We start from the raw sequence: 21,509 nt of genomic DNA on the forward strand, positions 1-21,509 counted from the left end.
GGAGTCCCTAAAGGTGGGGAGACCCTAGCGATGGGGAGACCCTAGGGGTGGAGGGTCCATAGGGATAGAAAGATCCTAGGGATGGGGAGACCCTAAGGATGGGGAGTGTGTAGGGAGAGAGGTGGCAGCCCTGAGGCGATGGAGAGTCCATAGGGAGACGAATGAGGGGACAGAGCCCCCTGCGGCTGAGGGCACTGCCACCCGCCCCAGGACCCCCAGTGCTGCTGAGACCCTGCAGATGCACCGCCCCGAGGGACCCCCACCCCGGGGTGCCCCCAAGCTGAGTGACCCCCACCCCATGGTGCCCCACACCCGCCCCAGGCCGCCGGCAGGTGAGGAGTGGGGGTGGGTGGGGGTGTGAGAGGGGGGATCTCAGTACGGGACAACAGCAGGGGCGGGGTGACACCCACGTCCCCCCGGGGACACCCCGACATCGGAGACCCCTGGCTGCAGCCGCAGCCAGCCAGGAACCGAGGAGCGAGCTGGCCGCTCTCCCGCCCCCTCCTCATCCTCCCCCCGTGTTTAATTAACACCGGCACAAACGGGGCGTCCAAGGGTTTCCCGGGGCGCAGAACGCCCCCCCACCCCCCCAAAGAGCACCCCGAGCACCCCCCGGCAGCTCGGCAGCTTTATTGGGGGGGTCGTCACCCACCCCCGGGGGCGGGGTCGCGCTGACGACGGCGGGGGAGCCTCGCGTTGACGAAGGCGCTAACGGAGCGAAGCCTCGCGGGGAGCTGGGGGGGCCCGCGGGACCCCCCCCTCAGGGTTTCTCCAGCTGCGCGTCGGCGGCGTGGAGGCTGCCGACGTCCTGGTAGGTGGGCTGCAGCCCCCGCGAGATGTCCTCGTACATGGAGCACTCGTCCAGGTTCAGCCCCTGCGGAGGGTGACGGGGTGCGGGGAGGGGGTGTCAGGGCGGTGGGCGCCGCCGGCCCCCTCCCCGGCCCCCCGCGGCGCGCGCCGGGACCCCCCCCCTCACCTCGTAGAGGTTCTCCTCCTCGTAGGCGCTCTTCTTCATCTGCAGCAGCCGCTCGTTGGCCCACCGCTTCTGTGGGCGCGGGGCAGAGTCAGGGAGGGCCCCCCCAGACCCGCCAGAGCCCCCCCAGGGCCCCCCAAAGCCCCCTCACCCTAAAGAGGAGGAAGATGCTGGGCCCCACGGTGCAGAGCAGCAGCAGGATGCCCTCGGCCGTGATGATCTGGTTCTTGGTGGACTCCTTGATGTTGAGGAAGGGCACGGCCATGGGGTCTGCGCGGGGAGGCGGGGGAGGATGAGGAGGGCGAGGAGGGCCACGAGGGGTCAGCCCCGGCCCCCCGCACTCACCGCGCACCCGCAGGAAGGTGCCGCAGGACTGCCTGCTGGCCCAGCCGGCCTCCACGCGGCAGTAGTAGAGCCCGGTGTCGTTGTGCGCGAGGCGGAGGAAGGTGAGGGTGACGAGGCCTTCCTCCCGCCGCAGCTGGCGGCCGGCCTGGCCGTCCAGCACGGGCACGCTGTCCTGGCTGCAGTTGCGGTGGGGGCACACCTGGTACCAGGTGACGCGGGCGTCGCGGGGGGCTTGGTACCGGCACTCCAGGCTCAGGTGGTCCCCGACGGTGGCTGTGCGGGACACGGGGCCGGCCTCCACCATCCGCACCTCGCCGGGGCTCCGCGCCTTCGCCGGGGCGGGGGGCGTCGGGCAGCCCCCACCCTGGCACCCCGATGGGGCCGACACCTGGCCGAGGTACCCTGCGGGCGACGGAGGGGCGGGGGGGGGGCGTCACCGCGGCACCCTGAGACCCCAGCGCGGGCGAGGGTCCCGCCCCGACGCCCCGGGCGGTTTCGGTTCCTCCGCCGGGCGCTGTTGACAGGAAGCACCGAGCCAGGCCGTTTCGGGGTGTCTCAATGGGGGGCGGGGGGGGGATGCGCCGGCAGATCGGGGGGGACACGCTGCCTTTTGGGGCGCCGCGCCAGCCCCTCGCCCTTTGGGGGGCACCGGAGGGGTCGCGCCGTGACCCCGTGCCGTCCCCGCCTCGAGCGGGGCGAGGCGACCCGTGCACCCCCACCCCTGCGCCCCTCGTGCCCCCGAGCCCCCCGCCCCACACCGCCTCACCTGGGAGGAGGCAGAGGAGGATGAGGAGGAAGGGGAGCGGGGCGCCCCGTTTTGGGGGAGCGCCCGCCATGTCGTTGTCGTCGCCGCCGTCTGCGCCAGGCCCCGTCGCAGGAGATGCGCCCCGATGCCCGCGACCGCCCTCTCGGGGGGCTGCGGTGGGCGGGGCGCAGGGTGGGGCGGGCCCCACCCTGGCGTCACCCCACGGCCTGCCCCAGGATGGGGGGGCTGCAGGGGTCTGGGGGCACACGAGTTTGGGGCATGGGAATTGGGGGTCCCAGGGTGTCATGGGCCAGGCGTCCTGGGGTCCCAGGGGCTTGGGGGTCCCAGGGTGCCAGGGGCCACATGTTTGGGGGGGGTCTCAGGGGTCTGGGGGGGTCCCAGGGGCCTGAAGGTCCTGGGTTTCAAAGGTCCTGGGGTTTGATGGTCCCAGGTTTGAGGGTCCCAAGTGTTTGGGGGTCCCAGGTTTGAGGGACCTGAGGTGTCAGGGGTCCTGCAGGTCCCAGGACATTGGGGGTCCTGGGTTTGAGGGTCCCAAGGGTTTGGGGGTCCCCAGTTTGAGGGACCGGGGTCCTAGGTTTGGGGGTCCTGGGTTTGAGGGTCCCAAGGGTTTGGGGGTCCCGGGTTTGGGGGTCCCGGGTTTGAGGATACCAGCTATGAGTGACCTGAGGAGTGTTGGGGGTCCTGAGGGTCCTGGAGATTTGGGGGTCCTGGGGTCTCAGAGTCCCAGGGGTCCTTGGTTTAAGGGTCCTGGGTTTGGGGGTACCGGCATCTTGGGGGTCCCAGATGTCCCGGGTTTGAGGGTCCTGGGGTGTCAGGGGTCCCTGGTTTGGAGGTCTCGGGGGTCCCGGGTTTGAGGGTCCTGGGGTCTCAGGGGTCCCTGGTTTGGAGGTCTCGGGGGTCCCGGGTTTAAGGGTCCCAGGGGTCCTGGGTTTGAGGGACGGGGGGGTTTGGGGGTCCCCAGTTTGAGGGACCCGGGGTCCCAGGGGTCCCGGTTTGGCGTCCGGGGCGCGCTGGGCGCCGTGTCCCGGGCGGGGCGGGGCGGGGCGGGGCTCGCTCCTCCCGCAGGAAGGGGCGGGGCGGGGCGGGGCGGGGGGACCCACCCACGGGGGGGGGAGGGGGAGCCGCTTCCGGGCGCTGCGACGGGACCCCTGAGCCCCGGGACCGCGCCGGTGGGCTCCGGTACCGCCCTCTGTCGCCCCGGGGCGGCCGCGGGACCGCTCCGGTGAGTGTCCCGGGGCGGGGGCGGCGCTTCCTGCCGGGGGGGCGCGGGGGGGCGCTCCCCGCCGCCCCCGCGACACCCCCACCCGCCCCGCGCCTCCGCGCACCCCGCAACAAGGGGGTCCAGGCTGGGGGGCGGCCAAGGGGGCCGGGGCTCCCCTCAGCCGTGGGGCGCTGCCACGCCGGGGGCCAACACCCTGTCGCTCGTGTGGGGTGGGATGGGGCGCCGTGGGGCAGGGATGTGGTGTGCCGTGGGGCAGGGGGGTGTGAAGGCCGTGGCGCAGCCCCACAGCGCCGTGCGGCAGGGGGGCGTCAGGGTCGTGGCGCAGGCGCACGGCGCCGTGGGGCTGGGGGCCATGGGGCAGAGTATGTGGGGGCTATAGCACAGCCCCATGGCGCCGTGGGGCACCGGTGCGCGGGGGCCGTGGGCCAGGCCCATGGCGCCGTGGGGCAGGGGTGCGTGTGGGCTGTGGTGCAGGCCCATGGTGCCGTGGGGCAGGGTTCATAGGGGTTGTGGGGCAGGATGTATGGGGGATATAGCAGAGCCCCACGGTGATGTTGGGCAGGGGGCGCAGGGGCTGTGGTGTACCCCACGGCGCCGTGGGGCAGGGTATGTGGGGCTATAGCAGAGCCCCACGGCGCCGTGGGGCAGGATATGTGTGGGCTATAGCAGAGCCCCACGGCGCCGCGGGGCAGGGTATGTCGGGGCTATGGCAGAGCCCCACGGCGCCATGGGGCAGGATATGTGGGGGCTATGGCAGAGCCCCACGGTGCCGCGGGGCAGGGTATGTCGGGGCTATGGCAGAGCCCCACAGTGCTGCGGGGCAGGGTATGTCGGGGCTATGGCAGAGCCCCACGGCGCCGTGGGGCAGGGTATGTGGGGGCTATGGTAGAGCCCCACGGCGCCGCGGGGCAGGGTATGTTGGGGCTATGGCAGAGCCCCACGGCGCCGCGGGGCAGGGTATGTTGGGGCTATGGCACAGCCCCACGGCATTGTGGGGCAGGGTACGTGGGGGCTATAGCACAGCCCCACGGCGCCGCGGGGCAGGGGATGTGGGAGCTATGGCAGAGCCCCACGGCGCCGCGGGGCAGGGGTGCGTGGGGGCCGTGGGGCGCCCCACACGCCGTGGGGGGAGGCCGGGGGCCCTGCGGCCGCGCCGCACATCACTTCCTGCAGGAAGCTCCGCTGCTCTGTAAATAACCGGGGGCCGCCGCTTTGTGTTACAGCCGGGAGACGCCTTTCCGCCGTGGGGTGACGGGGGGTGCCCCCCGAGCCGGACCCCCCCTGCCGCCGCCCCGCCGCCGCCCCCCACCACCCCCCGCCGCCCCCCGCTCCTGGGCCGCTCGGCCGAGCCCCGGGGGGGGTTGCCACATTTCCTGCCCCGCCGGGATCTTTCCCCAGCTCGGAAGCAGGTACGTGGAGGCCGGTTTTGGGGGTGGGGGGGGCTCCCCTGTGCCCCCCCGTGCCCCCCCAAAACGCTGCCCGGAGGGGCGGGGGCCGGTGGGGGCCCCCCCCCCCCCCGGCGCAGGGCACTCAATGGGGCCCTTTGTGTGGCACAGAGCCCCTTTGAGAGCGGGCGCCGCCCCCCCCAACCCCGGGGCGGGGAGAGCGCCCCACCCACCCGCGCCCCCAAACCGCCCGGGGGGGGCCGAGACCCCCCAGGCTCACCCCAATTCCGCCCCGCAGCGCTGACCCCGCCGCCTGCCGCCCGGGCCCCCCCGGCGCAGGATGGAGCCGGAGGAGGCCTCTAACTCGGTGAGAGGTTGTCCCCGCCGCCGTGCTGTGCTGGGGGGGGGTCCCTGGAGCCCCCCGACGGGCCGCCCCGCCCCCCCCCCGCCCCGGGGACCCCCCAGCGCCCCCCCAGCGCCCCATCTCTCCCCAGAGCCCCGCGGCGGGCGCTCGCGGCGCCGGCGCCTCGGCCGTGCCCATCATCGGCGCCGAGGACGAGGACTTTGAGAATGACATCGAGCCGGTGAGTCCCCACCCTTGTGTCGCCGGGCGCCCTGTCGGGGGCTGGGGGGGTCCCCCCAAGGCCTGACGCCCCCCTCCCCGCCCCCCAGAACCCCGACGACCAGAACAGCCTGTTCCAGAGCCTGGAGCTGGTCCGGCAGCACCCCGTCTATCTCATGGCCTTCCTCCAGCACGTCGTGCTCCAGTTCGACTCCTGCCCCGTGGTGAGGGGGCTCGGGGGGGGGCCGGCGGGGGCCGGGGAGGGTCAGCGGGTTCGGGGGGGGGGGGACGGGACCCGGCGGGTGCAGGGGGACCCCCCACAAGTGCGGCAGCACCCACGGGCGAGCGGCTGCGCCCCCCGCCCCACCTCGAATAACTTCTTGTCTCTGTTCCCCCCCCCGCTGGCAGGGGCCGGAGCCGAGGTAAAACACTGGGGGGGGGGGGGGGGAAGGTTTGGGGGTTCGGGGGGGCGGGGGGAGCGTCGCCCTGCCTTCACCCCCGGCCCGTGGCCCCCCCTTTCCGCTCCCCCCCCCCCCCCCAGCTCTGCTACCTGCACGTGGACATGCTGCGCAGGATGAACCCCAAGGAGGGCAAGAAGCAGTTCCTGGAATTTTGCCACATGTTCCTGGACAAGGCAGGGGTGAGTGCGCCCCCGCGGCCCCCCCGAAACGCCCCCGCGGCCCCCCCCAAAACGCCCCCGCAGCCCCTCTGCACCCCCCCGGGGGCCTCGGCGGGGGTCCCACCACCCTCCCTCCCCCCTCTCTCGCAGCTGCTGCGGGTGCCCGTCCCCCACCAGGTGCAGTTCGAACTGGGTGAGTCAATCCCCGCCCCCTGCTGCTCCCCCCACCTCCGCCGGCCCCAAAGCCCCCCTCCACCTTTTGGGGGGCCCCCCCCCGCCACGCCCCGGCCCTTCCCCCACCCGCCGCACCCAGCGCCTGCGGCCGGGCCCGGAAGCCGCCTGGGAAGCCCCAACCACGGGGACGAGGGGGGGCCCGCGGCTCCGCAGGGGGGGCCGGGGGGGCCGGCAGCGCCACGGAGAGCCCCCCCCCCCCCCCCAAGTGTGTGTGGGGTGGCGGTGGGGGGCGCCCCCTCGGCTGACACCCCCTCCCCAGACCGGACGCGCCCCGAGCTCCTGCCCGACGAGGTGCAGCGCCGGTACCTGCAGGAGATCCAGGCCTTCCAGGAGCCCGAGATCTCCCGGCAGCTGGAGGACTTCAGGTGGGGGGAGACGGGTCCCGGGGGGGTCCCGGGGGGTCCCGGCCCCGCGGCTGACGCCCCTCCCGCAGGTCCAAGCGGCTGATGGGGATGACGCCGGGCGAGCAGGAGCTGTCGGAGCTGGAGTCGTACCGCACGCGGGACCACGGCATCCGCGACGCCAAGGAGAAGCAGCTGGCGGAGGTGCTGCTGACCCGCCTGGAGGAGATGCAGTGAGTGGGGGGCCCCGGGACCCCCCGCCCGGCGCGGAACGGCCCCCCCCCCCCAGACACGCGGAACGCCCCCCCCAAAGCCCCCTCCCCCTTTGGGCCGTCCCCTCCCGCCCCCACATCTGGCCGCCCTCCCCTGCCGGGCACCGGGCCCAGCCCAGAGCCAGCTGCGGTGGGCTGCGGGGGGGTGTGAGACCCCCCCCTTTTTCCCAGCTGTTTCTCCCGATTGCATCATCCCGGGCTCCCTCTAAACCCCCCCGGCCCCTCCCGCCCCAGCCCAGTCCGTCCCAGCCCGTCCCAGCGCGCGCACGGCCTCTCCTCCCCGGATCATGCTCCAGCGCCCGACACTGACACGCCAACATGGGGCTGGCCCGCGGGTTAGGGGCCGGGGGGCAATCTGGGGGGTCTGGGGGGCAATTTGGGGGGGCGCCGAGGGGCGATTTGGGGGGCGCCGGGCTTCCCAGACGCCGGGGCTCACGCTCTCCTCCCTTCCCCAGCCTCACCATCTCGTCCGACGAGGAGAAAAGGTGAGAGGAAGCATTTTGGGGGTGTCGGGAGGGGGGGGTGGGTGTTGTGTGGGGTCCCGGGTGGAGCGGGGGTGCCCCCAGCTCTGTGGGGAGATGGGGCCCCCCCTCACTGCCCCCCCCCCAGCTCTGCTATCTTCGGCGCCATCGTCACCTACATGAAGTACCTGGGGGTTAAAACCAAAGTGGGCGACGGCAAAAAGTCCAAGTCCAACTTCTTCCGAAAAAAGGTGAGACCCCGGGGCGCGGAGGGTCCCCCAAACCCCCCCCGACCCCCTTGAGCCCCCCCGAACCCCCCCAACCCCTGTCTCCCCGCAGATTTCGGGGGGCAAGAAGGAGAACGAGCTGCAGGCGAAGTCGCGGAAGGGTTTCAGCCTGCCGGGGGCGGCCCTGTGGGGCCGGGACGCCCACAGTGAGTGGGGGGCACTGCCTTTGGGGGGGCCCTGCCTGCCTTCTCTGTGAGCCCCCTGCCCTGCTGCAAGCCTGGGGGGCGGCGCCGGGGGTCTCGCCGGCCCCCGCCCCCTCAGCTCCCCCTTCACCTGTGACTTTTCTCCTGCAGACGCCGAATTCAGGCAAAGCAAAATCCCGGAGAGTGAAGGTACCCCCGCTCCACGCCCCCGCCCTGGGGGGCCTCGCCCCTGCGACCCCCACCTACACCCCACACCCCTGTGTGTGTCCCCCCCGCGGGCCCGATCCGGGGGGGGTTGGAGGGGGTTTTGCTGACCCCCGGCCCCCCCCAGCCGAAAAGGCGCCGCACGCCGAGAGGAAGGGCCCGAAGGTGGCCGAGAGGATGGAGGGGGGGGCGGCGCGGCCCCGGGGGGGGGCGACCGGCCCCCCCGACCCCCCCAGCATGGCCGTCACCATCAACCCCCCGCCGGGGGAGGGCGCCGAGGGCGATCCAGGTGAGGAGGGGGCCGTGGGGAGGGGGCAGGGGTCTCGGTCTTCCCGCTGCTCACCCCCCCCATCGTGCCCCACAGCCTCAGACCCCCCGGGCACTGCGGAGCTGGGGGAGCCCCCCCCGCGCGGGCTCTGCCCCCCTGAGCCCCCTGCCAGCGAGCAGCACCCCACCGAGGAGGGGGCCGAGAGCGAGAGGTGAGATGGCGAGCAACCCCCCCCCCCCCCCAATTACCCCCCAATTACCCCCCAATTACCCCCCAATTACCCCCCAATTACCCCCCAATTACCCCCCAATTACCCCCCAATTACCCCCCAAATTCCCTGCATGAGGGCATGGGGAGTTGTGGGGCATGGGCCCCCCGCTTGGCTGCTGCCCCCCAACCCGCTCTCTCTCCCCCCAGAAGACGGATCAGGTTGGTGACCCCCGGCCCCCCGGCCCCCCCCCTTGCATGCCTGGGGGGGCGTGACGGAGCCGGGGGGGGCACGGGACGCTGGCCTAGAGCCCCCCGCCGCCTCAGCTAAGTACCGGGGCCCCCCCGGCCCGGCCCAGGTGCCGCGGGGGGGCGCCCCCGGCCCCCTCCCTCCCCCCAGGCCCCCCGGGCTGATGCATGGCTCCGCGCCCCCTCCCCAAATCAGATGCATGGACACCCCCCCCCCCACTTTTCCCCGTTGATCTCACGCTGTTTCTCCCCCCGCACCCCCCCCCCCGTCTGTGCACGCACGCTCCCCCCTGGGCGCCGCTCCCCCCGTGCTCTCTGTGCCGCCTGTCCCCCTCCCTCCCTCCGTCCGTCCGTCCGCGTCGCCCCCTCGGCTTCCCCCCGCGGCGGGGCCCCCCCCCCGCCCCCCGCGCCCCCCGCCGCCCCCGCAGGCTGCCGGGGAAGCTGGGGCGCTCGGAGAGCCTGCGCGTGTGCGAGCGGAAGCGTTCCCGCCGCGGCTCGGCCAAGGGCAAGCAGCCGCGCTCCCGCAGCGACGTCGACCTGCAGGCGGCCGCCCGCGCCGCCCCTACGGAGGAGCCCCCCGCGCCCCCGCCCGCCCGCCGCCGACCCACGTAGGTGGCGGGAGCCCCCCGCCCCGCGCGGGCGGGGCAGGGCGGGGCAGGTCCTCCCCCCCCACACCCGGCCATTCCCCTTCCCTCCCCCCGCCGCGGGGTCTCGGGGTGGCCCCGCGCCCGTGCTGAGCCCCCTCCCCTCCTGATCCCCGCAGCCTGGAGCCGGGGGGGCCGGGGGGGGGCGACCCCCCGCAGTCCTTTCTGCCTCCCCAGTCTGAGGAGACTGAGCCGCGCGTTGCGGAGCTGGAGCTGGAGCCGCCGGCCTGGCGGCAGCTCGCCGCCCCCGACGCACTCCTCAGGCTGAAGAAGAGCGAGGTCAAGCGGCAAGAAGTCATCAACGGTGAGACCCCCGCCCCGGGACCCCCAGGACTCCCGCCCCGCCGTCCTGAGTCGCCCCCCTCTGTCCTGACCCACCACTCTGACCCCACCCCGCCGTCCTGACCCCCCACCCCGCCATCCTGACCCCTGACCCACCACTCTGACCCCACCCCGCCATCCTGACCCCCCACCCCGCCGTCCTGAGTCGCCCCCCTCTGTCCTGACCCACCACTCTGACCCCACCCCACCGTCCTGACCCCTGACCCACCACTCTGACCCCACCCCGCCATCCTGACCCCTGACCCACCACTCTGACCCCACCCCGCCATCCTGACCCCCCACCCCGCCGTCCTGAGTCGCCCCCCTCTGTCCTGACCCACCACTCTGACCCCACCCCGCCGTCCTGACCCCCCACCCCGCCATCCTGACCCCTGACCCACCACTCTGACCCCACCCTGCCATCCTGACCCCCCACCCCACCGTCCTGAGTTGCCCCCCACTGTCCTGACCCACCACTCTGACCCCACCCCGCCGTCCTGACCCCCCACCCCGCCGTCCTGAGTCGCCTCCCTCTGTCCTGACCCACCACTCTGACCCCACCCCGCCGTCCTGACCCCCCACCCCGCCATCCTGACCCCTGACCCACCACTCTGACCCCACCCCGCCGTCCTGACCCCCCACCCCACCGTCCTGAGTCGCCCCCCACTGTCCTGACCCACCACTCTGACCCCACCGTCCTGAGTCACCCCCCACTGTCCTGACCCACCACTCTGACCCCACCCCACCATCCTGACCCCTGGCCCACCACTCTGAGCCCCCCACCCCGCCATCCTGGCCCCCCACCCCGCTGTCCTGAGTCGCCCCCCACTGTCCTGACCCACCACTCTGACCCCACCCCGCTGTTCTGGCCCCCCACCCCGCTGTCCTAGCTGTCCCCACCCTGCTGTCCAGAGTGTCCCCACCTGCTGTCCTGACCCCTGGCCCACCACTCTGAGCCCCCCACCCGCTGTCCTGACCCATGGCCCACCACTCTGAGCCCCCCACCCTGCCATCCTGAGCCCCCCACCCGCTGTCCTGACCCCTGACCCACCACTCCGAGCCCCCCACCCGCTGTCCTGACCCCTGACCCACCACTCTGAGCCCCCCACCTGCTGTCCTGACCCCTGGCCCACCACTCTGAGCCCCCCACCCGCTGTCCTGACCCCTGACCCACCACTCTGAGCCCCCCACCCGCTGTCCTGACCCCTGACCCACCACTCCGAGCCCCCCACCCTGCCGCCCTGAGTTCCCTCCTGCTGTCCTGACCCCTGGCCCGCTGCTCTGATCCCCCCACCCTGCCGTTCTGAGAGCCCCACCTACCCTTCTGAGACTATCCCACCACTCTGACTCCCTCCCCCTGCCCTCCTGACCCCCAGCCCACTGTCCTGAGACCCCCACCTGCCTTCTGAGACCCCCTCCCCTGCCGCTCTGACCCCCTCCCCTGCCGCTCTGACCCCCTCCCCTGCCCTGCTGACTCCCTCCCCGCACCGCTCTGAGCCCCCAGCCCACTGTCCTGAGCCCCCCCACCACTCTGAACCCCCCACCTGCCCTTCTAAGACACCCCCCGCCGCCCTGACCCTCTCCCCCTGTCCTCCTGACCCACAGCCTGCTGCCTTGACCCCCCACCTGCCCTTCTGAGCCCCCCCCGCCGCTCTGACCCCCTCCCCCTCCCCTGCTGACTCTCGCCCCCCACCGCTCTGAGCCCCCAGCTGCCCTTCTAAGACACCCCCTGCCCTTCTGAGCCCCGTCCCCCTGCCCTTCTGAGCCCTCCAGGCTGCCCTTCTGAGAACCCCCTGCCACCCTGACCCCGTCCCCCTGCCGTGCTGATCCCCAGCCTGCTGCCCTGAGCCCCTCACCTGCCCTTCTGAGACCCCCACTCCACCCTGACCCCATCCCCCTGCCCTCCTGAGGCCCCCAGCCGCCCTTCTGAGCCCCCCCGCTGCCCTGACCCCGTCCCCCTGCCCTGAGCCCCCTGCCGCCCTCCTGAGCCCCCCGCCGCCCTGACCCCCCCAGAGCTGTTCCTGACGGAGCACGCCCACGTCCGCATGCTGCGGGTGCTGCTGGAGGTTTTCTACCAGCCCATGCTGCGGGAGGCCTTCTTCGACGAGCACGAGCTCTCCAACATCTTCCCCAGCCTCGAGGACCTGGTGGAGGTGCACAGTGAGTCGGGGGGGCTGGGGGGGGCCGGGGGAGGGTCCCGGGGGGCGCGGCTGACCCCCCCCCCCCCCCCGCCCCAGCCGTCTTCCTCGACAGCCTCAAGAAGCTGCGGGAGGAGAGCGGCTACGTCATCGCGGAGATCGGGGACGTGCTGCTGGCGCGGGTGAGCGGGGCCGGGCGTGCGCGTGGGGGGCGCGTGGGGCGTGTGGGGGGCGCGCGTGGGGGGCGCGGGGGGGGCGCGTGGGGGGCGTGTGGGGGTGCGGGGCAGGGGCGCGTGTGGGTGCGGGGCGGGGGCGCGTGTGTGGGCGTGTGGGTGTGCGGGGCGGGGGCGTGTGGGTGTGCGGGGCGGGGGTGCGAGGGGGTGCGGGGGGCGCGTGCGTGTGTGCAGGGGGCACGTGTGTGCAGGGGGCGCATGGGGGGTGGGGGCGCGTGTGCGCGGGGGCGTGCGGGGTGGCGCGGGGGGCGTGCGGGGGCGTCTGCGCGTGCGTGGCGAGTGTGCAAGGGAGGGTGTGAGTGTGCGGGGGGCGTGCGAGGCACCTGTGTGTGCGCGCGGGGTGTGAGGCACACGTGTGCAGGACGGGTGCGCAGGGGCAGACGTGAGCGTGCAAGGCACGTGTGTGCAGGGGCGGGTGTGCAGGGGCGGGTGTGAGCGTGCAAGGCACGTGTGTGCAGGACGGGTGTGCAGGGGCGGGTGTGAGCGTGCAAGAGCAGGCGTGAGCGTGCAGGGATGAGCACCCGGGGCTGAGGCGAGCGCGAGGGTCACGTGTGAGCGTGGGCAGCGTGTGAGGGACACGCGCCCTGCTGGTGCGAGGCGGGCGTGCAAGGCGGGCGTGCGAGGCGAGCGTGCCGGTGCCGCCCGCAGTTCGAGGGCGCGGAGGGCAGCTGGTTCCAGAAGATCTCGGCGCGGTTCTGCAGCCGCCAGTCCTTCGCCCTGGAGCAGCTCAAGGCCAAGCAGCGCAAGGACGCGCGCTTCAGCCAGTTCATACAGGTACCGCCGCGCCCCCCCTCCCCACCCCGCGCCCCCCGGGGCGTCCCCGCGCCCGCCCGGGGGGTCCCAGCGCCGCCCCCCGCCCCCCCAGGAGGCCGAGAGCCAGCCGCGGTGCCGGCGGCTGCAGCTGAAGGACATCATCCCCACGGAGATGCAGCGCCTCACCAAGTACCCGCTGCTGCTGCACAGCGTCACCAAGTGCACGGGTGAGAGGGGGGCCCGCCCCGCGCCCCCAGACCCCCGCCCCCGCGCCCCCCCGCCCACACGCCCGCCTCTCCGTCCCCCCCGTCCGTCTGTCCGTCCCCCGCAGAGGACGAGGGCGAGCGGGCCAAGGTGGAGCAGGCGGCCGAGTGCTGCCGCCAGATCCTGAACCACGTCAACCAGGAGGTGCGCGACATGGAGAACCTCATGGTAAGGGACCCCCGTGGCCCCCCGCGTGTCCCCCCGTGCCCCCCACCTGTGCCTATGTCCCCCCAGTGTCCCCCCAGTGTCCCCACAGTGTCTTCCCGTGTCCCCAGATGCCCCCACAGTGTCTTCCCGTGTCCCCAGATGCCCCCCTGCATCCCCCCGTGCCCCCACCGTGTCCCCCCACACCCCACCGTGTCCCCCCACACCCCACCGTGTCCCCCCTGTGGCCCCATGCACCTCCCCAGCGTCCCTGTGCGGCCCCCCACAGCCCCCCCACATCCCCTCCCTATGGCCCCCTGTGGCCCCATGTGGCCCCTGCAGCCCCCCATGGCCCCCCCACATCCCCTCCCTGTGTCCCCTGCACTCCCCTGTATCCCCCCATGTCCCCGTGGGGCCCCCCTGCATCCTCTTGTGTCCCCCCACATTACCCGTGTGTGGCACCCCACATCCCCTGTGGCCCCCTTGTGTCCCCCCATGTGTTCTCCGGCCCCCCCGCGGCCCCCCTACATCCCCCACGGCCCCCCCATGTGTCACGGCCCCCCACATCCCCTCTGTGTCCCCCCCACAGCCCACACATCCCCCATATCCCCCTGTGCCCCCCCAGCGTCCCCCTGCGTGGCCCTGTGTGTCTTCCACATCCCCCCGCAACCCCCCTGTGTCCCCCCATGTGTTCTCTGCGCCCCCCCTGTGTCCCCCCACATCCCCCACGGCCCCCCCATGTATCACAGCCCCCCACATCCCCTCCGTGTGTCCCCCCCAGCCCCCATATCCCCCTGTGCCCCTCACCCAGCGTCCCCCTGCGTGGCCCTGTGTGTTCTCCGCGGACCCCATGTGTTCTCCGGCCCCCCCCACGCCCCCCCACGCCCCCCCACGCCCCCCCACGCCCCCCCACGCCCCCCTCCCCCCGCAGAAGCTGAAGGACTACCAGCGCCGCCTGGACCTCTCCAACCTGAAGCAGAGCACGGACCCGCTGCTGAGCGAGTTCAAGGTGAGGCGGGGGGGGCTGCCGCGGGGTCCGGGGGTCCCCCGAGCCCCCCAGCCGCCCCCCCCCCAGCCCCCCAACTGCCCCCCTCCCCGCAGAACACGGACATCACCAAGCGGAACCTGGTGCACGAGGGGCCGCTGACCTGGCGCGTCACGCGGGACAAGGCCGTGGGTGAGCAGCGAGGGGGGCCCTTGGCGGGGTGGGGGGGGCCTTGGGGGGTCTCCCCGCTCCCCCGCTGACCCCCCCCGCCCCCCCAGACGTGCACGTGCTGCTGCTGGACGACCTGCTGGTGCTGCTGCAGCGGCAGGAGGAGCGGCTGGTGCTGCGCTGCCACAGCCGCACCATCACGCCGGCGCCCGACGGCAAGCAGATGCTCAGCCCCATCATCAAGCTCAGCTCGGCCATGACGCGCGAGGTGGCCACAGGTGGGGCTGCCTGGGGGGCGAGGGGGCCGCGGGGGCTGCCTGGGGTGCTGTGGGGCTGCCTGGGGGGGCGGGGGGGCTGCCGGGGGGCTGCCTGGGGTGCCTGGGGTGCTGTGGGGCTGCCTGGGGTGCCTGGGGGGGCGCGGGGGCTGTCTAGGGTGCCTGGGGGGTGCCTGGGGAGTGAGGGGGCCGCAGGGGCTGCCTGGGGAGCGAGGGAGCTAGTTGGGGGGCGAGGGGGCTGCTTGGGGAGCTAGCTGGGGGGCGGGGGGGCTGCCTGGGGTGCCTGGGAGCAAGGCGGGTGCCTGGGGGCTGCCTGGGGTGCTGTGGGGCTGCCTGGGGAGCGAGGGAGCTAGTTGGGGGGCGAGGGGGCTGCCAGGGGGCGAGGGAGCTAGTTGGGGGGGCACGGGGGCTGCCTGGGGGATGAGGGGGCTGCCAGGGGGCGAGGGGGGTGCCTGGGGGGGCACCTGGGGGGCCTGGGGGCTCCCTGGGGGGCAAGGGGGCTGTCTGGGGGCAATGGAGCTTGTTTTGGGGGGCGAGGGGGCTGCCTGGGGGGGCCCGGGGGCTCCCTGGGGGGCGAGGGGGCTCCCTGGGGGCAATGGAGCTTGTTTTGGGGGGCGAGGGGGCTGCTTGGGGGGCGCGGGGCTGGTTTGGAGCGATGGGGCTTGTTTTGGGGTAACGGAGCTTGGCTGGGGGGTGGTCGGGCCCGTTTGGGGTGCGCTGTGGGGCACAGCGGAGCCCGGGGGCTGGGGTCCCCCCAAATCCGCCCCAACACCCCCGTTTTGCCGGGCCCCCCCCCAGACCACAAGGCCTTTTACGTCATCATCAGCTGGGAGAACGGGGCGCAGATCTACGAGCTGGTGGCGCAGACGGTCTCGGAGAGGAAGCAGTGAGTGGGGGGCGCGGGGGGGGGTCTGGGGGGGGTCTGGGGGTCCGGGGGGGGGTCTGGGGGCGCCGGGCTCACCCCGTGTCTCCCCCCCCCCCCCCCCAGCTGGTGCGCCATGATCAGCGAGACGGCCGGCTCCCTCAAGCTGCCGGGGTCCCACCGGGTGAAGGCGTCGCGTGTGGGGCAGAGCCCCCCCAGCCCCATCGAGTGAGTGGGGGGGCTTTGGGGGGGCCGAGCCCCATCGAGTGAGTGAGGGGGCTTTGGGGGGGGCTGAGCCCCATCGAGTGAGGGGGGGGTGCTTTGTGGGGGGCAGAGCCCCATTGAGTGAGCGGGGGGGCTTTGGGGGGGCCGAGCCCCATCGAGTGAGTGAGGGAGAGCTTTGGGGCGGGCTGAGCCCCATCGAGTGAGCGGGGGGGCTTTGGGGGGGGGCCGAGCCCCATCGAGTGAGTGAGGGAGAGCTTTGGGGGGGGGCCGAGCCCCATCGAGTGAGGGGGGGGGCTTTGGGGGGGGGCTGAGCCCCATCGAGTGAGCGGGGGGGCTTTGGGGGGGGGCCGAGCCCCATCGAGTGAGTGAGGGAGAGCTTTGGGGCGGGCTGAGCCCCATCGAGTGAGCGGGGGGGCTTTGGGGGGGCCGAGCCCCACCGAGTGAGTGAGGGAGAGCTTTGGGGGGGGGCCGAGCCCCATCGAGTGAGTGAGGGAGAGCTTTGGGGGGGGCAGAGCCCCATTGAGTGAGTGAGGGAGAGCTTTGGGGGGGGCAGAGCCCCATCGAGTGAGCGGGGGGGCTTTGGGGGGGGGCTGAGCCCCATCGAGTGAGGGGGGGGGCTTTGGGGGGGGGCTGAGCCCCATCGAGTGAGTGAGGGAGAGCTTTGGGGGGGGCAGAGCCCCATTGAGTGAGTGAGGGAGAGCTTTGGGGGGGGCAGAGCCCCATCGAGTGAGCGGGGGGGCTTTGGGGGGGGCTGAGCCCCACCGAGTGAGTGAGGGAGAGCTTTGGGGGGGGCAGAGCCCCATTGAGTGAGTGAGGGAGAGCTTTGGGGGGGGCAGAGCCCCATTGAGTGAGTGAGGGAGAGCTTTGGGGGGGGGCTGAGCCCCATCGAGTGAGTGAGGGAGAGCTTTGGGGGGGGCAGAGCCCCATCGAGTGAGTGAGGGAGAGCTTTGGGGGGGGCAGAGCCCCATCGAGTGAGTGAGGGAGAGCTTTGGGGGGGGGCTGAGCCCCATTGAGTGAGCGGGGGGGCTTTGGGGGGGGGCTGAGCCCCATTGAGTGAGTGGGGGGGCTTTGGGGGCGGGCTGAGCCCCATCGAGTGAGTGAGGGAGAGCTTTGGGGGGGGGCTGAGCCCCATCGAGTGAGCGGGGGGGCTTTGGGGGGGGGCTGAGCCCCATTGAGTGAGTGGGGGGGCTTTGGGGGCGGGCTGAGCCCCATCGAGTGAGTGAGGGAGAGCTTTGGGGGGGGGCTGAGCCCCATTGAGTGAGCGGGGGGGCTTTGGGGGCGGGCTGAGCCCCATCGAGTGAGTGAGGGAGAGCTTTGGGGGGGGGCTGAGCCCCATTGAGTGAGCGGGGGGGCTTTGGGGGGGGGCTGAGCCCCATTGAGTGAGTGGGGGGGCTTTGGGGGCGGGCTGAGCCCCATCGAGTGAGTGAGGGAGAGCTTTGGGGGGGGGCTGAGCCCCATTGAGTGAGCGGGGGGGCTTTGGGGGCGGGCTGAGCCCCATCGAGTGAGTGAGGGAGAGCTTTGGGGGGGGGCTGAGCCCCATCGAGTGAGCGGGGGGGCTTTGGGGGGGCCGAGCCCCACCGAGTGAGTGAGGGAGAGCTTTGGGGGGGGGCCGAGCCCCATCGAGTGAGTGAGGGAGAGCTTTGGGGGGGGCAGAGCCCCATTGAGTGAGTGAGGGAGAGCTTTGGGGGGGGCAGAGCCCCATCGAGTGAGTGAGGGAGAGCTTTGGGGGGGGCTGAGCCCCATCGAGTGAGTGAGGGAGAGCTTTGGGGGGGGCTGAGCCCCATCGAGTGAGTGAGGGAGAGCTTTGGGGGGGGCAGAGCCCCATTGAGTGAGTGAGGGAGAGCTTTGGGGGGGGCAGAGCCCCATTGAGTGAGTGAGGGAGAGCTTTGGGGGGGGCTGAGCCCCATCGAGTGAGTGAGGGAGAGCTTTGGGGGGGGCAGAGCCCCATCGAGTGAGTGAGGGAGAGCTTTGGGGGGGGCTGAGCCCCATCGAGTGAGTGAGGGAGAGCTTTGGGGGGGGCTGAGCCCCATCGAGTGAGTGAGGGAGAGCTTTGGGGGGGGCAGAGCCCCATCGAGTGAGTGAGGGAGAGCTTTGGGGGGGGGCCGAGCCCCATCGAGTGAGTGAGGGAGAGCTTTGGGGGGGGGCTGAGCCCCATTGAGTGAGCGGGGGGGCTTTGGGGGGGGGCTGAGCCCCATTGAGTGAGTGGGGGGGCTTTGGGGGGGGGGCTGAGCCCCATCGAGTGAGGGGGGGGGCTTTGGGGGGGGCTTTGGTGGAGCCAAACCCCATCGAATGGGGGGGGCTTTGGGGGGGGGCTGAGCCCCATTGAGTGAGCGGGGGGGCTTTGGGGGGGGGCTGAGCCCCATCGAGTGAGTGGGGGGGCTTTGGGGGGGCCGAACCCCATCGAATGGGGGGGGCTTTGGGGGTCCGAGCCCTTCGCTGAGCCCCCCCTGTCCCCCCAGCAGTTACCGGGAGCCGCTGCTGAGCACCTCGGAGAACGGGGGGGCCCTCAAGGAGCCGCTGCCCCTGGACGGTGAGGGGGGGGGCGGGACGGGACCCCCGGGGGGCGCGGCGGGGGTGTCCGACGGCCCCCGGGGGGCGCGGGGGAGGGCTCTGACGGCCCCCGGGGGGCGCGGGGGAGGGCTCTGACGGCCCCCGGGGGGCGCGGCGGGGGTCTGACACCGCCGCCCCCCCCCCAGAGCGCGAGAAGGACGGGGCGGTGGAGGGCACGGAGTCGGAGGGCGGCCCCGAGAAGCGGGCGCTGGGGGGGCTGCTGGCGCTGCGCAGACCCCCGCCCCCGGGCGAGGGGCGCCTGGCTGCCACCGCGCTGGGCAGAGGTGAGGCGGGGGGCAGCGCCCGCGCCCCCCCGGAACCCCCCCCGGAACCCCCCCGGCCGTGCCCCCCCAGCCCCCCGCGGCTGTACCCCCAGCCCACCGCCATGTCCCTGCACCCCCACCCGGACCCCTGCCCCGCCACCGTGCCCCCAGACCCCTGCACCCCCAGACCCCTGCCCGGACCCCTGCCCCGCCACCGTGCCCCCAGACCCCCACCCGGCCACTTGCCCCGCCTCTGTGCCCCCAGACCCCTGCACCCCCAGACCCCTGCCCGGACCCCTGCCCCACCACCATGCCCCCAGACCCCTACCTGGCCACTTGCCCCACCTCTGTGCCCCAGACCCCCGCCTCTGTGCCCCAGACCCCCGCCCAGCCACTTGCCCCACCTCTGTGCCCCAGACCCCCGCCCGGACCCCTGCCCTGCCACTGTGCCCCCAGACCCCCACCCGGCCACTTGCCCCGCCTCTGTGCCCCCAGACCCCTGCGCCCCCAGACCCCTGCCCGGACCCCTGCCCCGCCACCGTGCCCCCAGACCCCCACCCGTCCACTTGCCCCACCTCTGTGCCCCAGACCCCCGCCTGGACCCCTGCCCCGCCACCGTGCCCCCAGACCCTGCTCAGACCACCTCCCCACCCCCCCCACCAATGTGTCCCCAGCCCCTCACCCCTGTCCCCAGCCCCCTCCCATGCCCCCCCCCACGCTGCTGTCGCCCCCCCCCCAGTATCGGCGCTGAAGCAGCTGCTGCCGGGCGCGGGGGTGGGTGATGGGGCCCCCTCCCCCCCCGAGGAGAACTGGGGGGGCCCCGGGCCGGCCCCCCCCGAAGAGGAGCGGCGGGACGCGGGTGACGGCGCCGAGAGCGAGGGCGAGGGGCGGGGGCAGCGCCCCGAGGGGGGGGGCCGCAGGTACGGCGGGGTGGGGGGGGCCCCCCGAGGGCTGGGGGGGGCCCAGGGAGGGGTCTGCAGGTACCGGGGGGTGGGGTCCGGAGCAGGCTGCTGGTATGGGGGGAGGGGCGCTGGGGCTGGGGGCAGCGCCCTGAGTTGGGGGCTACAGGTATGGGTGGGGGGGTGCCCCAAGGGGGGGCCTGCAGGTACAGAGGGGAGGGGGGCTGGGGGGGGCTGCTGGAGCCCCCCACGTTGAGGGCTACACGTGCGGGGGGGCTTTGGGGTGTAACCCCCCCTCTCTCTCCTGGCAGGGGGGACCCCCAACGGCCCCCACTCCCCGCAGTGGGGCCCGCGGCTGCCCGAGGCGGGGGGGCCCCCGGTGCCCCCCCCTGCGCCCCCCCCGGCGCTCCCCCCGCAGCAGGCGGCCTGGCTGGGGGAGGAGCTGCGGGGGCTCGAGGAGGCGCTGCGGGGGCTGAAGGTGAGCGGGGCTGGGTCCTTCTAACAGGTGTGGGTCTGGGTGCCCCTCGTGGGTCTGGCTATGGCTATGGGTCTGGCCCCCCAACGGGTGTGGCCGTGGCTCTGCCCCCGCCATGGGTCTGGCCGTGGGCCTGGCCCCACAGCGGGCATGGCCGTGGCTCTGCGCCCCCCCATGGGTCTGGCCGTGGGTCTGGCCCCCCAACGGGCGTGGCCGTGGCTCTGCCCCCCCCGTGGGTCTGGCCCCCCAACGGGCGTGGCCGTGGCTCTGCCCCCCCCATGGGTCTGGCCGTGGGTCCGGCTGTGGGTCTGGCCCCCCAACGGGCGTGGCCGTGGCTCTGCCCCCCAGGAGATCGAGGAGCGTTACTGGCAGCTCCAGGAGTTCCTGGCCAAGCGCGGCTCCAGCGGCTGCCTCTTCACATGAGGGCAGGTACGGGGGGGCCGCTGTGGGGCTGGGGGCGTGGGGGGCTGGGGGGAGCCATGGGGCTGGGACGGCCCAGCTGGGGGTGCTGTGAGGGGAGTGTTGTGGGGCTGGGGGGGGCCATGAGGGCTGTGCCGTGGGGCTGGGGGAACCTTGGGGTCTGTGCCGTGGGGCTGGGGGGGGCACCATGCCGTGGGGTTGGGGTCGCCATGGGGTCCGTGCCATGGGCCTGGGGGCGCTGTGGGGTCTGTGCCGTGGGGCTGGGGGGGGCACCATGCCGTGGGGCTGGGGGTGCCATGGGGTCTGTGCCATGGGGCTGGGGGCACCGAGGGGCGCAGTGGGGCACATCCCTGGCTGACCGCTCTGTCTCTCCCCCCAGGACCCCCCCGGCGGACTTGGGGTCCCCCCCCGCGGGCCCCATCCTGACCCCTCCGTAGGGCTGGGGGGCACTGCCGGGGGTGCCCCCCCACCCCGGTACCGCTCAGGGGGGCCCCGGCCCCCCCCCCGCCCCCCCGGTACCGCTCGGGGGGGCCCCACACCCCCTCCCCGCCCCCCCGGCGGGTTTTTACTTTGTTTTATACATTTGCTGGTGTTTTATATAAATATATATATACGGGGGGGCGGGGGGGGCGGGGGGCAGTTCCTGTACAGAAGGCGGGGGGGCCCCGCGGCGCCCCCCACCCCCCCCGCTGTGGGCAGGCGCTGGGGGGGGGGAGGGGGGACACGCGCAGTTTTGGGGTGAATCGAGCAGAAAACCAAAGAATCTGAGAAAATGCCAAATAAACCGTCGTTGCTTCTGCCCCCGCCTGCGGTTTTTCGGGGGGGGGGGGGGGCGCTGGGCGGAGCCCCCAGACCCACACGGACCCCCCCAAGCCCCTTTCAGATCCCCCCCCCGCACACCCTCAGGCCCCCCAAGACCCCCGAGAGTCCCCCAAGCCGCCCCGGACACCCTCAGAGCCCCCCTCCGAGTCCTCCACGCCCCCCCCCCCGGACCACCCAAGCCCCCTCCCCAGATCCCCCGGACCCTCCCCAGGCCCCCTCCAAGCCCGCCCCAGCCCCCCCGAACGCCCCCAACCCCTCCCCAGAGACCCCCCCCAGCCCCCCCGGAGGCCCCCAACCCCTCCCCAGAGACCCCCCCAGCCCCCCCGGAGGCCCCCAACCCCTCCCAAGAGACCCCCCCGGACGCCCCCAGCCCCTCCCCAGAGACCCCCCCAGCCCCCCCGGACGCCCCCAGCCCCTCCCCAGAGACCCCCCCAGCCCCCCCGGACGCCCCCAGCCCCTCCCCAGAGACCCCCCCAGCCCCCCCGGACGCCCCCAACCCCTCCCCAGAGACCCCCCCAGCCCCCCCGGAC

At 73.9% G+C, this 21,509-nt stretch overlaps 2 protein-coding genes across 9 annotated transcripts; one reads left to right on the forward strand and one right to left on the reverse strand.

The window, feature by feature from the left end:
* Positions 1 to 614: 614 nt before the first annotated feature.
* Positions 615 to 3,368, reverse strand: CD79A (CD79a molecule). 2 transcript variants are annotated; one of them, XM_064440186.1, is made up of 5 exons: positions 2,085 to 3,368; positions 1,319 to 1,720; positions 1,125 to 1,243; positions 977 to 1,042; positions 615 to 874 (listed from the first exon to the last, which is right to left on the reverse strand). In XM_064440186.1, the coding sequence occupies exons 1-5, from the start codon at positions 2,368 to 2,370 to the stop codon at positions 761 to 763; spliced, it is 987 nt and encodes a 328-aa protein (XP_064296256.1). In that variant the 5' UTR covers positions 2,371 to 3,368; the 3' UTR covers positions 615 to 760. The 2 variants fall into 2 exon arrangements, with proteins under 2 accessions (XP_064296256.1, XP_064296255.1); XM_064440185.1 differs by having other exon boundaries at positions 977 to 1,045; positions 2,085 to 3,365.
* ARHGEF1 (Rho guanine nucleotide exchange factor 1) lies at positions 3,173 to 20,956 on the forward strand. 7 transcript variants are annotated; one of them, XM_064440176.1, is made up of 34 exons: positions 3,173 to 3,306; positions 4,530 to 4,715; positions 4,990 to 5,058; positions 5,186 to 5,275; positions 5,364 to 5,477; positions 5,795 to 5,893; positions 6,023 to 6,065; positions 6,366 to 6,471; positions 6,540 to 6,680; positions 7,175 to 7,204; positions 7,329 to 7,431; positions 7,520 to 7,613; positions 7,761 to 7,799; positions 7,942 to 8,103; positions 8,179 to 8,293; positions 8,500 to 8,511; positions 8,967 to 9,146; positions 9,302 to 9,486; positions 11,517 to 11,663; positions 11,741 to 11,823; positions 12,523 to 12,648; positions 12,740 to 12,854; positions 12,959 to 13,059; positions 13,967 to 14,044; positions 14,137 to 14,212; positions 14,299 to 14,466; positions 15,262 to 15,349; positions 15,452 to 15,553; positions 18,010 to 18,080; positions 18,247 to 18,384; positions 19,103 to 19,283; positions 19,574 to 19,740; positions 20,086 to 20,166; positions 20,537 to 20,956. In XM_064440176.1, the coding sequence occupies exons 3-34, from the start codon at positions 5,032 to 5,034 to the stop codon at positions 20,581 to 20,583; spliced, it is 3,309 nt and encodes a 1,102-aa protein (XP_064296246.1). In that variant the 5' UTR covers positions 3,173 to 3,306; positions 4,530 to 4,715; positions 4,990 to 5,031; the 3' UTR covers positions 20,584 to 20,956. The 7 variants fall into 7 exon arrangements, with proteins under 7 accessions (XP_064296246.1, XP_064296247.1, XP_064296250.1 ...); XM_064440177.1 differs by having other exon boundaries at positions 18,013 to 18,080; XM_064440180.1 differs by having other exon boundaries at positions 9,066 to 9,146.
* Positions 20,957 to 21,509: the final 553 nt, after the last annotated feature.

The sequence above is a fragment of the Phalacrocorax carbo genome, unplaced genomic scaffold (genome assembly GCF_963921805.1).
Source record: "Phalacrocorax carbo unplaced genomic scaffold, bPhaCar2.1 SCAFFOLD_203, whole genome shotgun sequence".
In the NCBI taxonomy this organism is placed as follows: Eukaryota; Metazoa; Chordata; class Aves; order Suliformes; family Phalacrocoracidae; genus Phalacrocorax; species Phalacrocorax carbo.

Coding starts and splice junctions, on each gene's coding strand:
- CD79A (XM_064440185.1), bottom strand. CDS start 2,370: ATGACACCCTGGGACCCCCAATTCCCATGCCCCAAACTCGTGTGCCCC. Junction 1,721..2,084: donor CCTCCTCTGCCTCCTCCCAG/GTGAGGCGGTGT, acceptor CGTCGCCCGCAG/GGTACCTCGGCCAGGTGTCG. Junction 1,244..1,318: donor CACCTTCCTGCGGGTGCGCG/GTGAGTGCGGGG, acceptor CTCCCCGCGCAG/ACCCCATGGCCGTGCCCTTC.
- ARHGEF1 (XM_064440176.1), top strand. CDS start 5,032: ATGGAGCCGGAGGAGGCCTCTAACTCG. Junction 15,554..18,009: donor AGCCCCCCCAGCCCCATCGA/GTGAGTGGGGGG, acceptor CTGTCCCCCCAG/CAGTTACCGGGAGCCGCTGC. Junction 18,081..18,246: donor GGAGCCGCTGCCCCTGGACG/GTGAGGGGGGGG, acceptor CCCCCCCCCCAG/AGCGCGAGAAGGACGGGGCG.